Source organism: Bombyx mandarina, chromosome 03 (genome assembly GCF_030267445.1).
Source record: "Bombyx mandarina strain Sakado chromosome 03, ASM3026744v2".
Classification (NCBI taxonomy): domain Eukaryota; kingdom Metazoa; phylum Arthropoda; class Insecta; order Lepidoptera; family Bombycidae; genus Bombyx; species Bombyx mandarina.
In genome coordinates, this window is record NC_143210.1 from 12,138,839 (window position 1) to 12,159,361 (window position 20,523).

Genomic DNA, 20,523 nt, shown 5'->3' on the forward strand with positions numbered 1-20,523 from the left:
GTGCACAATGCTAATATTTTTTTAAATAATGCATAAAAGATACATTAAATCAATAAAGAAAACATTACACACACTACATTCCATGTATTTGACGCACACACGCATGCATACTATTTATTGTCAAACTTTTGTTCTTGACGTCTGTGGTCGAATTGAAAATAGATTAAATATTGTTTATCTTTGTTAATATTTTTTATAGTGTAGTCTTGGCGAAATTTGTGATTATAGAAGTATAAAATACTAGCGACCCGCCCTCGCTTCGCTTCGGAAACATTACACACACATGAAACAAACAAAAAAAAAAAAAAAAGTAGCCTATGTTCATCAGGGACAATGTCGGCTTCTAATGGAAAAAGAATTTTTCAAATCGGTCCAGTAGTTTCGGAGCCTATTCGAAACAAACAAACAAACAAATCTTTCCTCTTTATAATATTAGTATAGATAATATTAGTATAGACAATCACAGTAGTGTACAAACTTACAATTCCAATTGATTATAGTCGAATTTCGACTACTGCGGGACCTCTAGCTTATTAAAAAATATAATGATAATTAAACCAGTACACACAGGCGTAGATCTATTAACATAAAATGTATTTGTAATAAATATTTCATATCTAGTTGTTTAAAGTCAAAACAGTTTTAGAAACAACAGTGCGTTTTGAAGTTACACAATTGCAAGTTTCCCAAGAGATTAGCGTAAAACCATCGTTGCGTTTCTTTATTATTATTTTTGTCACCTATTTTCCTTTTGGCTTCTGTTCAACGGCGGATCCAGGGGGGGGTCATGACCCCCCCCCCCCTGAGCTAGTTCCAGGACTTGAACTAACTTGGACTAATTGAAGAACATCATGATGTATTTATTATCTATTGTTATCAAAATTAAATTATATGTTCTTAACTTGCCCACGACTATGTGACCCCCTCTTGGCGCCAAAGCTGGATCCGCCCTTGCTTCTGTTTCCAATTTTCACTTATTCTGTAAATAATACGAATAATAACATCGATGTTACAATCATCCACATTAAAAATGTTAAGATAATTTACCGAAAAATAAATATGTGCTTTTAATTTTCAAAGATCGCCTATAGTTTAATCCGTTAATTTGTGTATCTAAATATTGAGATGCCCTTAGAATTGTCATAATCACGTACATATCTCTGGCCATGCTCATTGGATACGAAGTGGGACAGTAACGGCATATGACGGGTCCATCACGATAGCCGGCACTTGATTGAAGTGAGGCTTCGTAGGTCGCATGTGAAAGTATACGTGTCCACAAACATTTTTGGTAGTAAAGTAAATATTGAAAGCCTGGAACGGAGTTGTGGTGTTTGGAGAAGAGATTAACTTTTTTATTTAACTATAGTGTTTAAATGCACTATTTATGTAACTTATATCTCAAGACGGGTGGCGCATTTATGTTGTAGATGTCTATGGGCTCCAGTAACCACTTAACACCAGGTGGGTTGTGAGCTCATCCATCCATCTAAGCAATAAAAAAAAAACGTATTTATATTTATCATGTGTATGTAAGTGTGTATATTGGCATATAAATCATATAGTTATTTCATAGTATAGTATGAAAACGGTATATATCTATTTATTGTATGTATATATTTTCTTTAATAAGTTTTGGTGTTTTGGTGTGCAATAAAGTATATTCTCTCTTTCTAACTTTTGACATATTTTAATAGATACATACTTGTAATTTAATAGTGGCTGAAACCGCCTTGTCATAAAATTATGTATATAGTATATACTTACAAATAAACAAACTGTCGTCAACTATAAAAAATTCAAAAAAAATTAGCATTAAATGCATTAAATGCTATTTTTTTTTTATCTTTTCTTAAGCTTGTTTACATACGAAAACGTAATTCCGTTTGGATTATAGGTGACAACAGTGGACATGCAGAAGCCGCCCCCAGATTTCCGCACCAACTTCGAAGCGACCCACCCGCCCATACTGATCGACAATGGGCTGGCGATACTTGAGAACGAAAAGATCGAACGTCACATCATGAAGTCCGTGCCAGGGGGACACAACCTATTCGTGCAGGTACTCTATAGACTACTAGCGACCAGCCCTCGCTTCGCTTCGGAAACTGTAATTTATTATTGACTAGCTGACCCGGCAGACTTCGTAGCGCCTCAATCGATAAATAAAAGGCCTAAGCTTTTGTATAAAATAAACTTAAAACAAACAAAAGGAATCCGTCCGACGGGGGACGACACATCAAAGAAAAAAATATATGATTATTTTTATTTATTTCCAGCATTTTCATATTTATTTACCTTTTAACCCTTCTCTGAACTTCCACAAATAATTTAAGACCAAAATTAGCCAAATCGGTCCAGCCGTTCTCGAGTTTTAGCGAGACTAACGAACAGCAATTCATTTTTATATATATAGTTTTCTCCACTATTTAATAGATGTTATTATACATATACCTTCCTCTTCAATCACTCTATCTATTAAAAAAAACTGCATCAAAATCCGTTGTGTACTTTTAAAGATTTAAGCATACATAGGGATATAGGGACAGAGAAAGAGACTTTGTTTTATACTATGTAGTGATGATATAGATCGCCAATTCTGGTTTTGTTTGTTCCCGATGCGATTGGGTTACATAACGTACCTTATTTACTGTTTTTTTAAATGTTTTTATTGCTTAGATGGGTGGACTAGCTCACAGCCCACCTAGTATTAAGTGGTTACTGGAGCCCATAGACATCTACAACGTAAATACGCCACCCACCTTGAAATATAAGTTCTAAGGTCTCAGTATAGTTACAACGGTTGCCCCGCCCTTCAAACCATTTTTACCACCAGTAATAATGGTGGTAAAAATGGTAGTGTCTCTTGTGAGTCCGCATGGGTAAATACCACCACCTCGCGTATTTTTGCCGTGAAGCAGTAATGCGTTTCGGTTTGAAAGACCTCAAGAATTGAGAAATATCTCAAGGTGGGTGGCCCATTTACGTTGTAGATGTGTATAGGCTCCACCATTTAATATCAGGTGGTCTGTGAGTTCGTCCACCCATCTAAGCAATACATTTTTTTTTATAAATCGTTCTAAAATATAATAGGCATTGATTGATCTTTTTTATTTTATTTGATTAAAAAACTCTTAGTATTTTTTTGTTACAACTACACCAATATAATCTGTAATGTGATTTACGAGTTTTTTTTTTCTATGATATTTCTTCACGCTTTTAAAAATGGTAGACAATGATGTGAAACGAATAATGTTTTTTTTTTTATTCAGGACAAGGAGGTCGCGTCTCTAATCGAGAACCTGTATTCAAAACTGAAGCTGGTGCTGGTTCGCAAAGATGAACAGAAATCAGCGGCGTTACGAGCTCATCTCGGACGCATCGATGGACTTCTAGAACGCAGGGAGACCAGGTAACTTGTGTTCTTCTAACACAGCGGTCGGGGAACCGGGGTGAATAACCCCAAATGGGTAAAATGAAATTTTGGGGGGGTAAAATAAAACTTTTGTGAGTAAAAAGTATATATATTGAAGTGAAACTTCTTTAGAATCGTAAAATTTTTAGTTATTGTTTTCTTTACAAAATTATCATGGGGGCTATAATATGAAAGATACTAAAAAGAAGCGATTTCGTTTTTTTTTTTTTTTTTCCTACCTATGCTGATAGCCTTGAGAGGCTATTTCAGCTTGCCCTAGCTTGTGTAGGTGAGCTCACGGGGCTCAAACCGGAGAATTGCTAAACACCGCTCTAGCAAGAGCAGTGCTTCGCAGAATCTACCACCGGATCGGAAGCGCGACCCACTGAGAAGATCCGGCGAGAAACTCAGTGGGCTGTGTCTGTGGGTTAATTCGCTCGTCGGGCCCTTCGTCGCAAGCGACGGGTTCGACGAGGACGGTGACCGGTGCTTGTATTGCCTAAAAGCACCGTTAATGGATCAGGAGGATCCGTGATGACGCTTCGCCATGGGTAATATCAACTTACACAAAAATATTTTGGGGTAATAATTAAAAAAATTCTCCGACCGCTGTTCTAACACAACAGTTGAAAACGAACAGTAAAATAGACCCTTGTTCGATATATTGGAGTAGAGAAGAGAGGTTTTGAAGTCGTCGTGGCCTAAAGGATAAGACGTCCGGTGCATTCGTATCTAGCGATGCACCGATGTTCGAATCCCGCTGGCGGGTACCAATTTTTCTAATGAAATACGTACTTAACAAATGTTCACGATCGGCTTCCACGGTGAAGGAATAACATCGTGTAATATAAATCAAACTTCCAAAATTATAATTTGCGTAATTACTGATGGTAGGACCTCATGTAACCACTTAACACCAGGCGGGCTGTGAGTTCGTCCACCAAAATAAATAAAAAAGTTATTATTCCATTATCGCGGTGTGTGAATAATAATAGAGTTAAGTAGTAAGCTTTATTTTCGGAGGCCTTTTTGATACACCTTGTATATAAGAATTACAGACAGTCTGATAACAACAGACCGTGTTCTTAGTGCGAGTTTTTTAACGTTCTCGATAGCGTAAAAGTTAGCTTATATTTGTATGGAATGAGATCGTTTGCGTACGTTTGCCGCTAGGGGCGCTGTTCCAACTGCATACAAAATTGGGTTAACTTTTACGCTATCGAGAAACGTTAAAAAACTCGCACTAAGCACACTGATCTAACAGGCAAAAAATTACGTTTTTCGATCAACATTTATTGATATTATCAATGAAACGTTTTTTGTATTAAAATTCTAGGTTCCTAACGGGCGACACTATGTGCTGTTTCGACTGCGAGCTGATGCCGAGGTTGCAGCACATCCGCGTCGCCGGGAAGTACTTCGTGGACTTCGAAATACCGGTCAGTTCTGTATATCTCATAACACGCTCGACGCTTGAAAGGCAAACGTGACTAAGCGACAATAACTGCTTTGTACATAAATGATAGGCAATAACCATATTCGATGCGCAAAAAAAAAATATTTCTAGGTCTATTAAAATCATTTCAATCCTACAGCTACTAGCTAGATTCTACTACAGCTGGATTCGTTAAAATAGTTTTTTTTTAAGGTATTTCGACTTTAAATTAGTCTACTGTAAAGTTCACGCATTGTCGCTTAGTCACGTTTGCCTTTCAAGCGTCGATATATATGTGGGGTTTTCTATTCAGGTTGGGCCAGTGAAACGGTTGATGACTTAAATTTGAATTAAAAATAGTGTAAGAAAATATGATTTTATTGTAAAAAAAAAGCGTGGGGTGCATGGTATCAGTATTTTTAAATATTTTATGAAGCGATATGAGTAGAAGGATTATTTTGATAATAACCTGAAAAGCACTCCACGCTTTTTTACAATAAAAGTGGCAGCACAATAAAATAAGTAGTTCCCTTGTACTCTGTATCCTTATTGTCGTGTTTCTTCTAACAGCTGTGAGTACAAAATATAATAAAATAAATAAATAAAATCATTTTTTCTTACACTATATTTAATTCAAATTTATAATGGTCTTTGGTCTATGGTCTTTGACGATAAATCCTTAATAAAGTTCAAACTTATAATTTCAATTAGTTATAGTCGAATTTCGACCACTAAGCGACCATTAGTATATATAAAGTTGTTAGTTTACAGGATTGAAACTTTTGGATTATGAAAAAAAAATGATAAGGCGACCAGTTGTAATAAATTTTGAGCAGCTTTCAAGAATTCTGATTGAAGCGATGTTTTTTTTTTTATTGCTTAGATGGGTGGACGAGCTGACAGCCCACCTGGTGTTAACGCGCCACCCACCTTGAGATATAAGTTCTAAGGTCTCAAGTATAGTTACAACGGGGCTACCCTACCTTTCAAACCGAAACGCATTACTGCTTCACGGCAGAAATAGGCAGGGTGGTGGTACATACCCGCGCGGACTCACAAGAGGTCCTGCCACCAGTAATAAGTATCGTGATATATTGTTGCAGACGACGTTCCGTGCTTTGTGGCGTTACATGTACCACATGTATCAGCTCGACGCGTTCACGCAGAGCTGTCCCGCCGACCAGGACATCATCAACCACTACAAACTCCAGCAGGTATTTCAACGGACAATGATCCTTAAAATATACAAAGTATTGATCGGTTATCTCTTAAATGACATAAGTAATTATACTTGAGACTTAGAACTTATATCTCAAGGTGGGTAGCGCATTTACGTTGTAGATGTCTATGGGCTCCAGTAACCACTTAACACCAGGTGAGCTGTGAGTTCGTCCACCCATCTAAGCAATAAATAAAATGAAAATTTTAAAACAATATTATTAAACAAGATAAAAAATCTGAGGTACTTATTAAAATTTAACAAGGTAAAATGTTATAGGTATATTTATTTTGATTTATACTTTCAAAACATATTGTGCCTGATTCAGCTAGTCTTTTTTAAATAAATATTTTAGGTACATAAGGGAACTAATTAACTATAAAGTTCATGTAGATAGTAGACAACTAACAGCTACATATTATTTAAGTTTGGTGATTTTTTTTTTCATTTTTTTATAATATGGCAACATTGGCTGTCCATAATCTACAAATCATAATGGCTGTATATTATATATACTTTATTTCTTCTTTTCTGGTGTCCACACTTTGGGTTCTCTATGACTCTGTTGTATGTGTGACTGCAGCAATCGGCGAAAGGTTTGGTGTCGCCAACATTATCCCGACAGAGAAATGATGAGAGCCAAGGATCGGTAGGTTGTTGTACGGGCTCCGTGACGTCACTCGCGCATGTACCGGGCTCAAATGTAACGTAATCACGCTAGGGGGCGCCTCATATTATGTGCAGTAATATGTAACCATGCTAGTTCATTACACGCAAACCTTTCAGCAATTTGGGTTGTTGTTAATAATTTTGTTTGAATCGTTTAAGCAATGGAACTAAATAATATAACTCTCATAGGGCTCATTAATTGAATTATGATGAAGTTTTATAATTTCCATGTAAACATAACTTTATTAGGCAAACGTAAAGAAAAACATGCTTATTTTTTTTTATTCATCGCATTGTTGATATCAATTAAGATTTTTTTAATCAATCGGCTATGCCTTTTCAAATTTTGTTTAAATTTCTTTGCCAAAAACAGTTGCTATTTATATGGTTTTAAATATTCATTATTATTTTTTTAAATTCTGGATTGATCGAAATAGTTTCAGACTCAAAAAACTTTCACAATACTATTCTCGCAGATGCTTTGTTAATTTATTTTAATTAATAAATTCTATATTTAATTAAATTATATTTTAATTGAATCTCACTGTCAAGCTTGTGGTTTACACTTCTAATTCGAGTGAACGTATATAACATTTACTTTCAACTAATATTTGGTTTTGGTATATTCATTCTATGTGGGTTTTCTGTGTGATTTCATTTTGTATGGTTATTCATTCCGATAAATCTGTTATGAAAGTCAAATATAAACTTCACTTTTAATTTCCCTGAGATGGTGTAATTTATTTTCTGTAACAAAATATATTGAATGCTCTCTTTTATGTTTTCTGAATTAAATTTAAAATGTTTTTTTTTTAATCTATAGGCATTGAAAATGAAGAAACATGAAGAACTTGAAACACCGACGTTCACGACCTCAATCCCCATCGACGTCAATGAACTGAATAACGCAGAGTAATGGTACAATAGAGTAAACACCTATAACCTTGGTACAATACAATACAATACATATTAATATATCGGTTTTATACTTAAACCACGTAAAATTAAGAAGTTTATACTATTGTTTTTTTTTTTTTTCTCAATGTGACAACACCGAAATTTATCTAAAATCTTAATAAAACAAAAACAATTTATGTGAAATTATTGAAGGTACATGGTTTTAGAATTTTCGCGATGCTACGTTTTGAATAATAAATCAGCCACGAATCACAGGTTCTAACATATAATTAAAACATTTCAATTCTATTGGTCTAAAATCTGATTTAATGTCTGTGAATTTGTTTCATATAAGTAACTATGATATATAATGTAATAGTCACTAGACTCGATTACATAGTAAAATACAGCAAAACTCGCTCTCATTTATGGCTGAGTACTTACATGTTAACATTCAATTCACAGGTTGGTAAATTTTGCTACATTCAATCTTGGACATGTATGGATACTGTGTCAAACAAATCAACTTATCAACCCCAATCGATCAGTCCTTTGCACCAAGCTGACAGTAATTGTACGATTTTTTTATATGGTAAAGTTAAAATCTAAAAGATTGTATGTGTAAATTGGGTGCATGGGGAAATGTCCTGAAAAGAATTTATTTTATTTTGATTATTTTATAAGTTTTATTTTTTCAAATATTACCGTAATGATGATGCCTCTCTTCAAAAAAGTTGCAATATGATGACTTGGTCGATTGCTGACTGAGAGGTGACTGTGGCCATTGAGAAACTGTTTTTTTTTTCATATAATATCAAATTTCGGCAGAGGTGCTGAACGTAAAAATAATCGCCAAAAGAGCTTCTCTTAGATTTGACATAACTAAAAAAATTAAACATTGACGAAAAAAAATCAGATGCAGTCATCCAAACAACGAATAGATGATTATTATATTTTAAATAGTATGTAAGATTGGTTTACAGTATTCATTTGATAATTATCAATATACTTAAGTTTATGACTTTACCGCCATTTGTATTTAATACCTCTGCCAACTTGGATTGTCCTAAAATTGCTCTTGCCCGCCTGTTGCTTATCTGGGTAGTAAATAAAATAAGTGCTTTTCTTTCAGATTATTTTGTTAATTTATTATTTATGGGCCCTAATGTAGGTTGTAAGAATGTGAGGCTTTAAGTTGGACCACCTAACATAATGCTCTACTCAAAATATGATTTAATCATTTTACAAATTTCAATACATATGCAGAACTGACTGTTTTTGCATTCATAGTTTACAATAGTCTTGAAGTTTTGCAAAAATTGTGTTAGAAAGAGTTACAGAAACAAAACTAACTTTATATAATACACTCATTTGAGACAATGGCGAGAGACAATCAGCATGTCTATTGGACAATGTATAAAATATTAATGCTAGATTAAATGTAAGTGTTAAGGAATAAACCTGGATAAAATATAACTTTTTTGTTTTGTTTTATTTTTTCTTTGGATTTTTGCAGTGTTTTCTTTATTTTTGTGATCAATTGCCAAATTTTGTCAAAAAAAGCTTAATGTGCCTTAAGTAGTGTTGAGCATTTTGCTATGACTTTATACACATACTGTAGCTTTTGGAATAATAAAGATTTTAGACAAAATTAAACAGCATTATTTATAGGAATACATATATATTATAGAATGCTACCATTTATAATTTAATCTTTTTTTTCATCCACTCATTTCTGTAAACATCTTTGGTCATTAATGAACTTAAAAACATGTGAGTCAAGTAAGCAGTAATACCCCATATTTTGTAGCCTCCTGCCAAGAATACTGGTAATATGAAACCATTTTTGAATTGTGTATAATGTTGGTTCTTTGTGTCACATAACATCTCAATTGGGACTGTAAAAACTTCTGCTACTTCTTTCACATTGATATTCAATGATTCTGGTTTAAAATTTAATATAGTACCAATTACTGGGGTGATCATTATTTTGTTATTACGCCCAGGTACTGCAGGACCATGACCCCAGACGTCTATTTCTTTAGCAGAAAGCCCAATCTCTTCATCAGTCTCCCTAAGTGCTGTTTCAATGGGAGTTTCATTTTATCAGTTTTTCCACCCGGAAAAGATATTTGACCGCTGTTCGTTCGTAAATTTGAAGACCTTACTGTATATAATAGAGAAGGAACTTCGGCAACACGACACAAAGGCACTAAAACCGCAGCCGTAGCTGTTGGTGTACTTCCGAACTTTGGAACCTTAGCCTTTTTTAGGTTCATCAAACATCGTTCTCGGGACGTGAGACAAAATATGCTGTTGACACTAAACGGAGACTTAGCACACATTTCATTCAAAAGGTTACATGTACTGTAAGTATTTAATTTTATTTAATTTTTTAAATCTTTCAAGCTGGAAATTGTTTAACGATTAAGAGATGGATTTGTAATTATTTTAAATATTTAAAATTGTTTCTACTATTAAATAATTCGGATTCATAATTTTATTTAGTGAATATTATTGTTAACATTCTAAAAACTCTAAAAATAAAAATTATGTTGACAGTGTTGACACTTCTTGTCAACTTATGTGTATAGTGTATAATCATGGTATAATCTATGATCGCAACAGCTTAGGATTTCGCAATTAATCCTAGTAAATGACCACCATTTCACTAAGATTATATTTCATTCCATATCATCTAATTTCATTTAATTTCATCCCAGTTGATTAACGTCTCAAATTAATCATTTTCTACCTACCTACGTACTTTAGTTCCTTCTGTAGGTTGGTTGGTAGATACCTTAGTAATTTCCTCTAGTAGGTTGTATGTTCAGTTGACTTTGAATTTTAGATTAGACCTAATACCATAGACCTAGGTTTCATACTTCAGTGCCTAATACACATACGGTACTAAGTAGGTATTTGAGAGATTAGACTCTTCTTCTTTTTTATATTTTGGCTCCGGCACGGTTTGTGTATTAGCCAGCGTCAAGTAATAAGATTTTCATAATTCGCGATATATAGGTCTACCAGAATCTGATGGCAAATAAAAGGAAAAAAATAGCGATTTTCATATGGCAACAAAAAAAAGTCATCTGTCAAAACTGAAATTTCGAGGAATTGTTTTTGCTTTGGCTTAAAATTTCCTTTAAAAAGTGGTGAAAATGTCGAAGAAACCTCTTCGATCGCAAGCAAGAAATATTGTTTTCAATGTTTATCAAAGAATACTTGATGAACAAGGTGCAGAACAAACACAATCATCGATATTAAGCCATGTCCAAGCATTGACTGGTAAGTAGGAATGACACGTCTTGATACTTTGTGTTGTGTATTATGTATACTAAACTTTGGTGTATTTCAGGTGTTTCTAATACTACCATAAGACAAATTGTTGCTGAAGGCAGATCTAACAGAGGCGTATTTAGTACGCCTGGTAAAAAGAGGAAAGATGGCAAAAATACTGCGCCTTCGTCGTCTTCCTCTTCCGATGAAGACTTTTTTATGGATGTGCACTATTTGGAACCATTTTCAAGTTCTGATAGCCTATAATTAATCAATAAATTCATGAACAGAGTAATTGGAGTTTTCATCTCAATTTCGAACCCCAAATTCGCCACAGTAAGATTTTCTAAAATTATCCTTGATCATTACATAAATTTTTATATTTGCATGTATCACAGAATGAACCGCTATAAGAAAAAAAGTATCAAAACGTTTTACTCTAGCTTATGAATAATAAAAAACGAAGGAAACCCAAATTAATCAACTGAGATTAAATTAAATGAAATGAAATCAGATGATATGGGATGGAATATAATCTCCTGGCATGGCATGGCTTTTGCATTGGTTACAAAGCGTTTGGTTCTATGAGCTGTAATCTCTTTGCCTGTTCAGACAAACCAAAAATGTCTAGTTTTATCAACACATTAAAAATAGTAGGTAAATAGTAACCATAGATCTTCGCTAGAAGTAATAGTGTTCTGTGCCATAGATTAAACACTTATTATATTTGAGATAGTAACCTTTGATCTCCCTCCTTTTAGGTTTTAATTCTACTGCAAATTAATTCTTATTGACTTATAAATTAGTAAATAAGTATGTCATTATCACCAGAAGTATTGCTGAATGCAGTTACTCGATCGATATGCATATCAAAGCTAAAAGAACTTCCAATATTTTTAAGCAAAGAGGTAACGTATAAAACGAAAGCCTCGGTTTTAGTACCATTATGTGTTGAAAACGACCAAGTTTGCCTGTTATATACTCTAAGATCATCTAATTTGAGCAATCACAGCGGACAAGTTTCTTTTCCTGGTGGTAAAATGGATAAAAATGAAGATGTTTATGAAACTGCTTTACGGGAAACTGAAGAGGAAATTGGAATATCTCGTGAACACATCGATATTTGGAGTAAAATGCCTCAAGTCCAGGGTCGTGATAGAAATATAGCTATAACACCAGTTATAGGCCTACTTGGAAATTACCACAGAGATAATCTTAGACCTAATCTAGGAGAAGTTGAGGAAATATTCACAGTTCCAATGAAAACATTTTGTGATGTTAATAATCATGCACACTTAGAGTATGACGGTATAATAATACCTGTATTTTTGAATGAAAAGCATAAAATTTGGGGAATAACAGGAATGATCACTCATTTATTCTTATCATGTTTTTTACCTGAAAAGTTATATAATGTCAATTTCATGAGAAGAAAATTCACTTTGGATGAACTAATGCCTTCTAAACTCTGAGCGGTGATGTTAAAATATGTATCGATCTACATGGATAGATAGGTACTAAATGACTTAAATAAGTATATACCTTAATTTTTGTATTCATGTTTCAATATAAAATATTGATAAAGGTTTTAAGTATAAATTAGAATAATTAAATAAACTGTGATAGTAAAAAAATACATTTTTGGACACATTGCCAGAAAGATAATTGACAAATTAGATAATCTGCTGATAACTGGCCAGGTATTCGGAAGAAGACCAGACGCACAAGTCCAATGCTCTGGACTCCGATGCAGGACTAGATAAACTCGACTCTCATCACCTCAGTCCATGTTGCCAGCAACACCGCTGAGGATAGACAGAGAGGGTGTTGGATTGTCAGGAGAAAGTTATTCAGTGAGGTTACGACCCTCAATATTAGGATTATCAACGCAAGAAGCAAGAGTAAAAAAGTGACCCAGTCGCAATATATTATTATTGTTGTTAATAATGACAAACAACAAAATGTATATAATGGTAATTTTATTTTTTCTTTGTACAGAGTATAAATCATTTTATAAATTGAACTACAAAATTTCTATTGAGAGTATGTTTTGGCTCAGAAGTGTTTTTATTGTGTTTCTGTGGCTTGTGATATCTAGAACACATATTAAATCTGTATCAATGCATTCCTTTCCATAAAATTGTAACAGTGTGAAGTGAATCGCACAATGGGAGTGAAAATTAATAAATCTGAAACAATAAAAATGTGTTATTGTAATAAATATATAATACATATTTAAACATATCAAAGTTCTCAAACTAGTCAACATTCCATGTTAATAATTTATTGAATGTGTAAGATCATCGGTTAAATCTATTTAAAGTATGACCTTGAATTTATTATTTCTGATGTTTCAAATACTTCACAAGTTATCGTTGTCACTAAAGTTTTATATGTCAACATTTGAAAATTGAATGGAAATCCGTAAAAATTAAAAGGGAGATTAAATTGAAGAAGTAATTTTAATTAATGTAACTCATATTTTTGCAAATTATCCTAAAATGTACGAGAAAAAAGAATTCTTAAAAAATTTCTTACATCAGAATGAAACATTTTTTTTTTACTCATAAACGAACAAATTGAATTTAATGAATTAAATAAACAAAGTGAATTTGTGAATTAAATGGGTACCTACCTAGCACATCAGCTTACTGCCCGTCGCATCTATCATAAGCTACGATAAAGTCGTCTTTCCCATATTTTTCTTTCATGAAGTTTACGCCGCATTCGAACTCACAGAAATTATTGTACGTAATACCCAAGGAAGTGCAAACAGGTTGGTACACTCGGCCGCACGGACAAGACGGCTTCAAGAACTCTCCGCTTGCACACCAGGCCAAGGCAACGATCAGCAGGAATACTGTGAATTAAAAAAGCAACTGAATGACTTGATCGAGTTAATAATAATATTTAGGTATTATGGAAAGTTATAGTTATATAATTCTTCAGGGCTTATGAGCTCAATTGCATTAATTCAGATGAAATTTCTAGTAACTACCCTAATTAAAAATCCTCCTTAATACCTGTTGGCAGATCATCTCTCAGATAAGACTCTAAGTAACTATGAATATTTCAATACGAATTTACAATAATAACCAACTCATTTTATCTTACAGAAAAATCAGGATGGTACTAGTATGTAACTAGTTCCATAACTATTTTTAAACAATTTAAAAATATCCAACAGACAGTTAAGGGTAGCGTGTTGTGATTACGAAGCCTTTAAAGATCACCACGTGAACAGTGTGCTTGGTGTGAGTTTTTTAACGTTCTCGATATTGTAAAAGTTAATACAATTTGTATGCAGTTGGAACAGCGCCCCTAGCGGTAAACGTTCTAACTCAATACAAATTGAGTTAAGTTTTACACCGGTCACTCACATTCACACGAATACGCAAACCCGCAAGTGTAGGACGACATTTGCAAATGATTATGCAAAGTTTTCGCTGCATTCGTGGTTTTCCAAGCTGTGTCGGTTTTTTAACAGATATCAAAGCGCGCGAACCGCGATCATTCGCGTGGTCTCCCACACATTCGTGTGACCAGTTGCGCCCAGGATTGCGAAGGCAACGGACGTTTCGCTATTTTCATAGATCGTGATGTCTACTGTGTAGCGTATCTTCATCAAAAGAAGTCCCATAAAAACAGCATGGCTGTTAATGATGTCTGGGAAATAATTCAAAACTCTTTTTCTCTTCAATGTTGACGAATTAAAAAGGAGGAGAAATTCGTGAGACATTCGTAAACAAGTGTAGGAGAAAGCGCAAACGGGTTCGCAAATTGAGTACCGAACCCATTTGCACAGCCGCTAAGTTTGCGAATGAATGTTTGACGGCCCTTCACATGCGCGCAAATATTCGTACATTGTACGAATGTTTGCGCGCATGTGAGTGGCCGACTTTTTACGCTATCGAGAACGTTATAAAACTCTCATTAAGCATCATAGATAATAAATACACTTAATATTTGAGTTAAGGACACAATATTACATTACCAGTCAGTCAACGTGCACTTTAAATATTGAAAAAAAATTAATTCCATTGCGATTATACGAGCATGCATACTAATTACTGCTACCATACATTAGATGCGTGAAAAATTAATTTCCAAACTGTTGACATGCGGGATTGGTCATTGAACGTATAAAACTCAATGTGCGACTGCGGGCTTACAGCTCATGAATATTTGTCTGTTAATTAGCAAAGCTATTTTTAGTTAGTAATTACTGTTGGTATTCGTAAAAAAATACTTTTACGGTTTAATCTATGGTTTTTATTGTCTATAAGTATATTATTTCCGACATTTCTAACCACTTTTCGTTTATTTTTTTTATATATGAATACATAAAGTTCCATGGGGATCCAAAGGCTGGCGCGCATTTCGGACAAAGGTTGAGCCTGGCCATTCAACGGGGAAATGATGCCGCCAGCCTCTTGAGCACCCTGCCGTGTGAGCGCAGCGATCGATTTTTTACATTATCTAGTTTTATTTTTAGTTTGGTATAAGTATATAGTTTATTTAGTAGTTTGAAACTATTCTGCCAATATATAATTAAAAAATATTATTATGGGAAATAATCTTTTATTTGATTTAGGTGATAATATAAAATTTTGAAATATTCGAAAGGAACTTAGTATACCTAGTCAGGTCATAAATTCTGTCACATGTTTAATGTAAAATAATTGAAACAAGTTTATTCATTATATAACCATTCATATACCAAAATGAACTTAACAAAATATAGATTATTATGACACTAAAGTTTATTCAAAATGACCTCCGTGATTTTATTAAGAAACTCCCAACCATACCATGAGCGAGGATGGAAAATGACCTCGTTGGACACGCGGAATACGGTTGCTCGCTTCTTCACTACTGTGTGCGTACATCTTATCGTTTTGTTTGTTGTAGCTCTCTTCTACGGTAAAAACTTTTTCATCCGAAAAAAGAATTTCCCGATATTTTTTTCCCGCGTACCGCTTCAACAAAGCGCGGCATCTCTTCAGTCTCAGGTCCATTAGACGAGCATTCAAACGATGTCCTGTTTTTCTTCGATATGCCCGAAGCCCTAAGTCTTCATTTAACACCCTTTTCACCGTGGTTCTGCTTAACCCCATCTGAAGGGCCAACAGTTTCTGCTTACGTTTGGGATTTCTTTGAATACACGCCTTCACAGCTTTTATCACTGCTGGAGTCCTAACAGACCGAGGGCGACCACTTTTTGACCTGTCATATACACTAGAGTCTTCATTGTATCGTTTGATGGTACGATAAACGAATCTTTTGGTTATATTCAAAATTTTCAGTATGTTAAAAATTTGAATTAGCGCGTAACCGCAACGATGCAACGCAATAACTGCAACGCGGTCTTCTTTAAGCGTCCACTCCATATTTAAAAATAAGTAAAATTCTAAAATTATACATTTTAATTTTCATGAACAATTCGAAATTCGAATTCAATAAACTTTTTTGTGGCCAGCATTCTAAAAGAAAAGTTTTTACTGTGTGACAATACTTATGACCTGACTAGTTACAATGTTGTGATTGAATTAAAATTTAAAAGATTTTCGTAACAGTTCCATGGTTAATAAACTGTAAGCTCATCCGCAGGTTCCCTTTATTTATTTATTCAATAATGAGAAGGGGAGTTGTGAGGTCACACCTTGAAGTCGAAGTCTCAAACCAAAAGCTAAAAGAAAGAATAGACTGGAAGTTTGACAATACATAGCATTGACCTCTTTGACTATAATCGAATACTGGGGGTAGGACTTCTTGTGAGTCTGCACGGGTAGGTACCACCACCCTGCCTATTTCTGCCGTGAAGCAGTAATGCGTTTCGGTTTGAAGGGTGGGGCAGCCGTTGTAACTATGTATACTGAGACCTTAGAGCTCATATCTCGAGGTGGATGGTGGCATTTACGTTGTAGATGTTTATGGGCTCCGGTAACCACTTAACACCAGGTGGGCTGTGAGCTCGTCCACCAATCTAACCCATAAAAAAAAAATTCGAGTCTGATGCTGCATACTGTGTGAGACAGCTGTCTAGGTCCAGTTTGTATACACCTACTGAGGCTTGTTACCTGCAAGAGGAGAGTTACCGCTTGTTCTTGTATTGTCTAAAAATCGTTAGGCATAAATAAAGTTTAAATCTTATCCGTATTTTCGAATAATTCAACTATCCCTACAAATGCATCGGGAATGCTGACTACATTTTGGCTGGTTTTGTTCAGAGATGACGAAAGTGCTAATTTGTTGCGTTGCGGTAAATGAGTGTGGACTGTATTTATTATTTTTGAGATATTTATTTGTCCTTATATGACAAATTAAAGACTGAATATAAAAGAAATATAAAATCGATGCGTCGCTCTTGGCGGCTAGATTTGAAAGAGGAATAGTGTCATGGCGGACGTCACTCGCTGACACTTTGACGTTCAGAAATTTAACATACTCGCTACCTCGAGTAATCAGTGAAATTAATTTATTACGTAATTTTATTTTGATGTATGTGTTACTACTATACAAATTGATAGGGTGGAATTGAATTGAAAGTAATCATGTAGCTAACGTAATAATTTAACATGCTTACCGTAATAGACGAAATGTTTCTTGATGTTCGAAACTTTATGCATTTTGAATAAGTTTCAATTAATTATATGGGGACTGAACAATACATATATATGAAAAGTTGATTTAATTTAGAAAATATGCGCTGTGCGAGCAGCCTTTAACCTGATGTTTCAACTGCAACTGCAGAAATACCTTGCTGCCGTTATTTCAAAGCCAATGACCCGCGGCATTCCCATGCGGGAAATTAGCCGCATTAATACAAAGAATTTGCATTATTATCATTACATTAAAAACGGTTTACTTAAAATGTAGGTATATTTCAAATTTGAAATTATCGCACGATAACTTCCTACTTTACTGTACTATATCTTTTTAAAAAAAATTAATAGCACACCATGAGAATAGCGTTATTGTCTTAGGACAAAGAATGTGTCGATAAGTATATTTTTTTGGTTACAGCGCACTTGTCACGCAATAGTGGAGAATGGTAAGACCCTTCTTGTGTCTGCCCGGTGCAGTCTATAGTGTCCGCAGCTATCGTATGTTTGAAAACAATTTGTAAATATAGTGATTTGTTTTTAACCATAGGACAGTGAGCTCTTCGAAATCTGTGTGATTCAATTTCGATTTATAAGAATCGAAAGCATGGTCTATAATTTAAAATAGCCATTAAAATTAAATATACAGGTATCTTTGTTGTGTGCAGCTTTGAAACTCTACCTATACGTGGTTCGATTTAAGGTAATAATACTATTTGGCTTTGTATACGCAGTTAAACGAGTATTAAACCTTTTCAAATGGCTACGAAGCCATATAAAGAAAGTGGCTTTCTCTAATACTGGACAAAAAACATCAAACACGCTATAACAATGATCTACTTTTAAGACGATACTTAACTGTCGCTTCGATATTGAATGTTTAGTGTTGTAAGTTTCAATTATAATCTATTCAACTACCGAAAGCACAAAAAACATCTCGAAATTACACGTGAAGTATACTCACAAACTTTAAAATCCATAGCGGGAGGTTGTCGGTATGTGCAACACGTCTTCGTAGGGCACCGTTAATTCACTTTCACGATTGTTATTTTGTACTTTAGTATTTTATACAGGTTGCAATTTGTACTCAAACCAGTTTTATCGAGGCAATTCCTCTCGACAATCTAACGAGTATAATAAAATAATCGATTACAGCTCCTTCGAGTGTCAATCCAAGATAAATTACGCGTCACTGGATACACAATGTGTAGTTCGCAACAATTTATACTATTTATATTCAGCATATTATTATAATTTGTGAATCAAAGCGATGCTGGCTGTGTTCGTAATGGGTGTTCGATCCAATGACGCGTAATTGTCGGGGATTTTGTGTAGGTGATGAACCGATTACATAGTAGTTACATACATCGCTATAGGCAGTGGAAACAATTGCAGGTAAAGCTTACCGAAAATATCTCTATTTGAAATAGTTCAATTTTAAGATTTATCCTCCTCCTTCAGTCGATCGCTCATTGCTGAGCATCGTGATGCGCCCGCCTGTGACCTTTTTTTGTAATTTGTAGCCTCTTATGTCTGTCAGTGGCACAGTAAAGTGCGTGGCTCAGTCTCATGTCCAGATACTCAGACACTTGGTCACTCCATCTTTTTCGGCCTCCGACCTCTGGACCGTCTTCCATCCACTTTACCCGTCACTATGAGTGCCACTACCGATCATGATCTTTGTTTTGGACTGGTTGATCTTTAGTCCCATTTCCTCGCTAACTATAACCAGACGTCGCTCCTGCATTTCCCCTTCTGATGACGTCACTAATGCGATAACATCAGCGTATCGCAAGTTCGAGATCTTTACGCCCCCAACTGTGACGCCACCATCCCACTCCTAAGATTTATAGGGTTTGTTTAAAATTCACGAACGCCCGAAAGCTTGTACATACATATTAGCACTATTCACTTGTCACCATATTCATATTCTTCGTTAAGACTGACTATCCTAGTCGATCTACAACAAACAGACGGTAACTATTGTTGATCGATGATACATACCATAGTTTTACTGTTGAATGTATTCATAGCGTGTCTCAGATGTTGCTTTTCAACATATCCTTGGTATAATGCAGTGTGTTTAACTCATTTTCGTGTTTACAAGCTCTAATACAAATTTTAAGTATCGATGGCAAGGCGTGTTGTCGGTCTTAAGCTTAAGCTTAAGGTTAAGGTCTTAGCTCGGTATAAACATCTAGTCTAAAAAAATTGAGTTCTCGATCGAAGGATAGGATCGCTGTAGTTAAACTTGGACCTCACATTTCAAGGTTTGCGTTTTGACTGTATTGATATCTTGTAACTACGAAACGTAAATTTTAAGAGTTTCACTCTCCAACTAAACTAATAAAGACAATTTGTACCGTATCTCTGCTTAGTATCGTATGAGTACAATTAAGTACGATTTTCTTTGCTTATGAATTACGAATTATGAATTTTTAGAATAATTTTTTTAATAATAATCTCATCGACTGTACCTAGGTTCCAACGCAACGTTTAAATAATTTTATTTGTTTAATTATTCAAACACTTGATGAATACTTCTGTCTATTTTACACGATTACGAAGGGATTGATCATTTATTTATTCATAGCTTCGTAAGAAGTTAAGCGGAGCCCTCGAGTCTTAAGGTGGGTAGCAGCATTCACGTTGTGATATACATATTCCGGTAACCACTCCGGATAGCCCGTGAGCAAGTCTGCCCGTCCAGTGTAACAAAAATTCTACAACGGGGTAATGAATTCAATAAAAAAAACCCTGGTTACTGATAGATGTATGTCACAAGTTGCTTTGACATTTTGAGTTAAACGAACTCCAGACATACAAGTACTTTGATTTACAAAATACTATTTTCGAAGTCTTCGTAGATTCGACACGGTTTAGTGCGAATTTTTTAACGTTCTCGATAGCGTAAAAGTTAACTCAAATTTGTATGGAGTTGGAACGTTTGCCTACGTTTCCCGCTAGGGGCACTGTTTTATACTGGATTTGAAATTTTCGA

The 20,523-nt window shown here is 34.7% G+C and overlaps 5 protein-coding genes across 6 annotated transcripts in view; 2 read left to right on the plus strand and 3 right to left on the minus strand.

Moving 5' to 3' along the window:
• Positions 1-9,111, plus strand: part of Clic (chloride intracellular channel protein 5) — a 51,149-nt gene extending 42,038 nt beyond the window's left edge. The window contains exons 3-8 of one of the 2 annotated variants that reach the window (XM_028173422.2): positions 1,898-2,062; positions 3,273-3,412; positions 4,752-4,854; positions 5,954-6,064; positions 6,653-6,718; positions 7,562-9,111. In XM_028173422.2, coding sequence (XP_028029223.1) covers positions 1,898-2,062; positions 3,273-3,412; positions 4,752-4,854; positions 5,954-6,064; positions 6,653-6,718; positions 7,562-7,654 — 678 coding nt within the window. In that variant the 3' untranslated portion in view covers positions 7,655-9,111. The remainder of the gene's footprint in view (positions 1-1,897; positions 2,063-3,272; positions 3,413-4,751; positions 4,855-5,953; positions 6,065-6,652; positions 6,719-7,561) is intronic. The other variant, XM_028173423.2, reaches the window with a different exon arrangement.
• LOC149503315 (uncharacterized) overlaps positions 1-20,523 on the minus strand; it is a 238,845-nt gene that overhangs the window by 138,902 nt on the left and 79,420 nt on the right. The gene's annotated exons all lie outside the window — the stretch shown is intronic.
• LOC114242312 (mitochondrial coenzyme A diphosphatase NUDT8) lies at positions 7,760-10,205 on the minus strand. Its single transcript, XM_028173424.2, is given in 2 exon segments — positions 7,760-9,737; positions 9,740-10,205. Coding segments are annotated over 2 exon segments (642 nt in total). The 5' UTR covers positions 9,981-10,205; the 3' UTR covers positions 7,760-9,336.
• On the plus strand, positions 11,635-13,159 carry LOC114242411 (mitochondrial coenzyme A diphosphatase NUDT8). The gene has a single exon (XM_089737763.1). The coding sequence runs from the start codon at positions 11,733-11,735 to the stop codon at positions 12,387-12,389; it is 657 nt and encodes a 218-aa protein (XP_089593889.1). The 5' UTR covers positions 11,635-11,732; the 3' UTR covers positions 12,390-13,159.
• On the minus strand, positions 12,880-18,745 carry LOC149503317 (kazal-type trypsin inhibitor-like). Its single transcript, XM_089737822.1, has 3 exons — positions 18,487-18,745; positions 13,553-13,777; positions 12,880-13,106 (listed from the first exon to the last, which is right to left on the minus strand). The coding sequence occupies exons 1-2, from the start codon at positions 18,500-18,502 to the stop codon at positions 13,566-13,568; spliced, it is 228 nt and encodes a 75-aa protein (XP_089593948.1). The 5' UTR covers positions 18,503-18,745; the 3' UTR covers positions 12,880-13,106; positions 13,553-13,565.

Excerpts from the sequence above, each read along its gene's own strand:
- LOC114242411 (XM_089737763.1), top strand. The coding sequence starts at position 11,733 with ATGTCATTATCACCAGAAGTATTGCTGAATGCAGTTACTCGATCGATA.